Source organism: Lygodium microphyllum, chromosome 17 (assembly GCF_053477565.2).
Source record: "Lygodium microphyllum isolate KBCC chromosome 17, Lygodium_microphyllum_v1.1.10, whole genome shotgun sequence".
NCBI lineage: Eukaryota > Viridiplantae > Streptophyta > Polypodiopsida > Schizaeales > Lygodiaceae > Lygodium > Lygodium microphyllum.
This window is the reverse complement of record NC_141151.1, coordinates 1,349,164-1,355,163: the sequence shown is the minus strand read 5'-3', so window position 1 is coordinate 1,355,163 and position 6,000 is coordinate 1,349,164. Positions and strand designations below refer to the sequence as shown.

At 43.8% G+C, this 6,000-nt stretch overlaps 1 protein-coding gene across 3 annotated transcripts in view; it reads left to right on the top strand.

The window, feature by feature from the left end:
- Positions 1–659: 659 nt before the first annotated feature.
- LOC148021493 (glutaredoxin-like) overlaps positions 660–6,000 on the top strand; it is a 72,138-nt gene continuing 66,797 nt past the window's right edge. For 2 of the 3 annotated variants that reach the window (XM_087696903.1, XM_087696902.1), the window contains exons 1-2: positions 660–1,122; positions 2,491–2,564. In XM_087696903.1, coding sequence (XP_087553029.1) covers positions 833–1,122; positions 2,491–2,564 — 364 coding nt within the window. In that variant the 5' untranslated portion in view covers positions 660–832. The remainder of the gene's footprint in view (positions 1,123–2,490; positions 2,565–6,000) is intronic. The other variant, XM_087696901.1, reaches the window with a different exon arrangement.

The following is a 6,000-nucleotide window of genomic DNA, read 5'->3' as shown; positions in this document are numbered from 1 at the left end:
TTCTAAAAGACAGATTATGAATATTAGAAGTACTAATGTGAGTTTTTAAAGGTGCAGTAAATGTTTGATTACATCGTTAAGCTATATGTCAATCTATGGCAAACAAAGACAAAGAAGCAACCACGGTTTGAGACCTTGCAAAAAATACATTGGGGACATGCCATCTCCTAAGGCAGGTTCCTGCAGCAGAAAAAGATTGATGTGGCAACAAGTCCCACCTTCTTCCTTTTATTAGATTCCTAACCAAAACACCTTTTAGAACCCGACTAATGTCATTGTCATGTTCCGTCAGAGAAGAATTAGGCAAGGTTTGATAGGGCTTGGCAACCAATTTGCCTTCTCAACATCAGACTCTAGCAGACTTCAAACAATCACAAAAATTTATCCAATCATGTGTGCCCATAACCCTAGTTCAATTATAACAAGGGTGCATTATCGTGTAAGAGTATTGCCCTATATATATATATATAGAGAGAGAGAGAGAGAGAGAGAGAGAGAGAGAGAGAGAGTTAACGGTAGGTAATATTTCTAAGACTTGCATCACCTTATCACTACACCATTGTATAAACATATGCTCTAAATGGCAATGCTAACAAAGTCAAATACATTTGTATGTATGTGATTCAGAGTCTCTCCCATGGAGCAAGATTACCATTAGAAGCGCGAGGGAGCTTCTCACGTGCCCGGCTGTTCCTGGGGCAATGCCACTAAATTAGCCCATCCCCCTTGGAAGTACAAATCGAGGGTCGAGGCTACATGTCGTACTCCATACGGTTTCGACACAAGAAGGGCTCCCGATCGCCATACTCCATTCTAATTTCTTCGTAAAGACATGGCTATGGCCACCCCGTTGCTCGGGACCCCTGCCCCGTTATTCTGCTCGTCGTCGTCTGCTGCTGCCTCCCTGTTGCCTCGCTCCCTGCCTCTGCAGCTCTGCCATGCTCGCTTCTCCTCGTTCGCCCTCTCCCTTCGCGGTACCTTCAGGTCGCAGCATTCCCCTTTCCTTTCTTCTCCGGTTCGCTGCACGTCCAGCGGCTCCTCCTCTGCCGGCCAAATTGAGGATCTCGTCAGGAATAAGAACGCGCAGAATCCTGTCGTCGTCTACTCCAAGACTTGGTGCCCGTAAGTGCAGAGAGAGAGAGGGGGGGGGGGGGGTCATATTAACGTCTACTTGAGGCGAAACGGACCTGTTACACCGAAATGATGAGTACAGCGGGTCTATGTTATGCCACTTCATGGATAAGCAGAGAAAGTAAAATCAAGGATAATGGCATCAATAGATACAAGATATCTGGGCTCTCCTATCATCTACAATATCTTTCATACATTTTGGCAGCTCAGCTCCCCTACGATAGAGTCTAATGAAGTGAATCTCCTCAAAATGTATTATCGCTTCCTTCAAAAAGCACAAAAAATATTTTCTCTGTCTGATCACGATAATATGGATTTGTAACACACAGGTAGAACTTGGCAGTTGCTATTATCAACAATGGCAATGGTTGCCTATCAGCACTGCCCGTACTTATAGCCAAGGAGCTTAGAATGGGTGGGGATATTGATACAGGCCATGATGGTTCTGACAAAGGAGGCTCTCCAAATCGTGGCCTCTTTTGAGCGTGCATTCCGGCTGTGTGTGGGTGATGGTGAGAGACTCATGGATGCTGCTTGGTCGGGGGACACAGCCTCTTAGCTCTGGATTGCTCTATAGCTCTGTTTATAGTCACCTCAGATAGTCATCTTTGTCATCTACTGGTGGAGCCGATGTTGGTGGGTGAGCCTTTATATGTCTATGGGTATTGATGAGCCTTTGCATGTAGCCGAATGAGTGAACCTCAGCGCTTGCAAATTTGAGTGAGCTAGAGTGCTAGTCTTGTCCTTCTGCACATCTTCAGAGTATTTGCCTGTCCCAGTTTGGAGTCAGTGTTCAGGAGGTCTTGATGTATGGCCTATGATGCATCTAATCTTATATCCACGCATCCAACTTGATGACTTCAGAAAGCTGGAGAAGGTGGATCTTGTCAAAGGTGCCAAGTGGTGCTGCTGATGAGATCCATGTCATCTCAAAGTCTCCCTTGGTGATGCCTAGCCTGATGACTCGGTTTAGTGCAACATGGCTGAGCCACATTACAAACATCTTGCATCTCCTCTTTCAGCAATCTACTATAGGGAGTGTAGTGGGGTACCTATCTAGAGTTGGCTCCCTTGTAGGCGACCACATGAAGAGGGGCTCAACCGTGATGGTGCAGCAGCTAGCTCTGCTTGCATGAACTGCGTGTGATACTATCTCATCCACTCTAAAGATCAAGGAACCTGAGAGAGAGAGAGAGAGAGAGAGAGAGAGAGCAATTTGTATGTGTGTGGATGTCTCAAATATGATACATGTGGTAATAGAACGTTTGCTGATACATTGTGCATCTGATGCATTGAGCGTGTAGATACACAACCTAATGTGTACATGCAAGACCTAAGTAGATGTTCTTATGTTTGCAGATATTGTTCCCGAGTGAAGGGACTGTTTAGTGAGCTGGGAGTCCAACCTCTCATAGTTGAACTCGATGAACTAGGTAGGTATGGTGATCGCTTTTACAAGCTATGCAATTGTTCTTAGTTAATGCTTGCTCTTCTAGAAGCACCAAGCAATAGAAAGGTTAAATTGTATGATTGGGTTGTCTTGATGGTGTGTGATGGGATGCCTTTTTGCCATCAATATAAAAATTTGTCCTTCATGACCTTTGAAAATGCATTTTTTGTCAAACTAGGAGAAACACTCATAAAGAGTAAGAATAGGATAGATTATTTGTCTAAAACAGGAGATGGTTGTGCTTATACAGGAAAGTCGGGCAGCAATATTGCTAGTAACGAGTCCTTGATGAAACGGGTGATTGGCAAATCACTATTGATAGCTGCTTATTTATTGGGGATGTGATTCAGGCTGATGATTACATTCTAAGAAGTGAACTGACTTGAAGAGCTTTCATTTTCATAAATGCTCAAACTCACTTGACTACAATGTTACTCTGATGTCCCTAGTTTTTAGTGTTCTCAATGGATATGCAGACTTCACCAATGTCTCAATTGGGAGATGTACAGAATGAATAGAAACACTGATTCTATGGAGGTGCTGAAAAGCAAACATCAGATTTGGACTACTTTATTGTTGTTGGTCCAATTCAAAGATCAATTCCAAATAAGATCTCCAGAACGTCCATCTAGAGATTAAGAGTTGTTCCCATCTAGTAGGGCAGGGATGCCTCCCCTTGCTTTCACACACCTCAGCAAAGAGGGCTGTGAGAAGACACCTAGATGTTGCACCTTAAGGAGGGTAGTATGAATAATAGCCTTGGTACTTGCCGTGTGGAGGTTCTTGTGCTTCACTGCGATTTATTCTTCATATGCTTGCCTTGCTCCTTTGTGGACTTCTTACAATCACATATACACATCCCCCCCTCCCCTTTCCTGTAATGCACGTGTACTTGTTCACTCACTCAACACGGCACAGAAAGGTAACGTGATATGTGAGAGCAAGGTATACTCTTGTATTATTCAATCAAAGAAACGGTACAAAGTAGGCATATCCTAGGACTACACCCTCGTGATGCCGCACATAAGAGGGTTCACCACTGGGTATAGGGAATCACACGTAGAGTAGAAACCAAGCAGGGCTTAGAGTCATTACTACTCCCTATTTAGGTGTTTCTGGTAGCAATGCCATGGTATAGCTACAAAGCCCCTACGCCCCCCCACCCCCCCAACGAGATAGGTGGGATTCGACCCGTGATGCCCCCGGTGTGACGTGGTTCAAGATGGTTGATTGTGAATCCTTGTGAGCTCGGAACTCTTTCGTGGCACGATCTGGTGACTCCAAGTGCCAAGTTACCCCTGTGCGAGTTAGACAAACACGTTACGCATGTTGTGAGTGAGCCGTGACGTGGAAGGGATATCAAGGGCATAACAGCTCGTGACGCGACGTGATGGGGTCATGCTGTGATTGATGGTGTTGACTTGACATGGCTTGTGAGTTGGCTTCTGCTACGTGTTCAAGACACAACGCGGTGCTGCATGCCTGCAAACCATGTTGCTTGTGCAGGTTTCCGTGCGCGGACCCATGGGACCAGGAGAGTAGCATCTTTTAGTTTTGATTTTTCTAGAGAACTATACATTCTTTTAGTGAATAATGTAGAGTAGACTTTGAAGGTTGACAGCATAGACAACATTCTCGCTCTCAAATTGTGTAGAGATAGGATGTAAAGAAGTGCTAGGGCAAACAAAGAGAAACACAAAATGTTTGAAAACATGAGGAACACAGTTTGCAGAATGCTCAATGAGAATGGATGAATATGAAGATGTATGATACAACATGGGGCCTCATACCTTCATGTCTTTAGGAGTGGGGATGAGGTGAGCTGAGAGTCTTGTTGGAGAGTTGATGAACCATGTCGTACTTGTGACAGATCCTGAAACATAGCAATATTAGTCCATTGGTAATGACAATGTTGTGGGCAGTAGTTGAGGGAGTGAAAGGCAGTCCTTTGCGCAGCAAGATGTTGTAGGAGGTTCTGGGCAGCTGAAATGCAGGTATGGTGGCTGAGATGGCGCTCCTCAAACAATCTGAGATGGAGGAATGATGACGACAGAAGGCTGGCGATGAACAATAGTAAGATGCAAGCTATGGCAGCAGCAACGAAACACAGTCCACAACATTCCAAGAAGGGGAAGCAGCTGACGAACCTCCAGAAGGGCTGGCACAGATGGTAGAAGGCAGGGCTGGACCATTAGAATGGCTGGTGGAGCAGGCCGAGGCTGGGTGACAGCACGGGGGACCTCTAGAATGTCTGACAGAGCAGGCTACAGCTGGTTGACAGTAGTGTAGACCTTCTTCAAGCTAGCAATGAGCTCTAGATGGGTGTGGGCAGCAAGGGGATGAAGGCTGGCTGGTAGGAACGATCATGAATGCAAGTGGAATGTGCACAATACGCTCTTTTTCAGAGGATTTTTTGGGCCTTTGCCCTATTGTTTAGATGGGTGTGGGCAGCAAGAGGATGAAGGCTGGCTGGTAGGAATGATCAAGGATGGAAGTGGAATGCCCACAATACGCTCTTTTATAGAGGATTTTTGGGCATTTGTCCTATTGTAAAAAAACAAAGCCTTTTATTTTTGATAATTGTTTTTAATTGCTTTTTGGGGCTATTTTAAAGAGAATAAATTAAGCATTAATGCATGTAAATTTTAGATTAATATTTATCTTAGGAAGCTCAGCCCCAAATAGCATGGAGTATGCCATATTCATCACTATTTAGCTCCTACAATCAACCACTCCATTTTCAGAAGGGGAGTAGGTGGAGGTGAAACCAACCTTCCTTCTTGGATAGGGTGATACTAACCTGATTTAACACTAATTATATCAAGTAATTAATTGACATAAATTGAAATGCACACTTTACCACTTTAATCTTGGACAATGGATACTTGTTGGCCCCCAAATTTGTCCCCTTATCGTATTTCTTTTTCTTATATTGCAAATGGAAGGAGTACAACTAAGATCCTTTGATCTTCTCCGCTAATCCAAGTGCCTCTTGCTATCAAAATTGACAAGCAAGCCTGGAAACCAATAAGCGTGGGGATTGCCTTCACTTTGCTACTTGAAAAACAATTTAGTCCCAAATTTGATATTGCTTGGTTGGCCTTTTGAATGCTCCGAAAATTCCTCAATTTCAGTACTAGATTTCAAGTCCTAGGCTCTCAATTTTAAGCATGTATCTTGAGGTGGTTGTTAAATCCTAATTTTTGTTGTAAATTAGGGTTTACAATAGAGATTTCTATATCTCCATCTCTAATGACTCAAACAATTGGATTCTATTGAGATAACTTGAGAGATGGTTGGGGGATGAGAGAGAATGTTGTAGAGAGAGAAATTTCTTAGTTTCATCATACGAGAAAGATTGAAAAATTGTTGTTGCCTTACTCAAACAACCATTCAAGTTGTCACCTATAGCTTAGGAC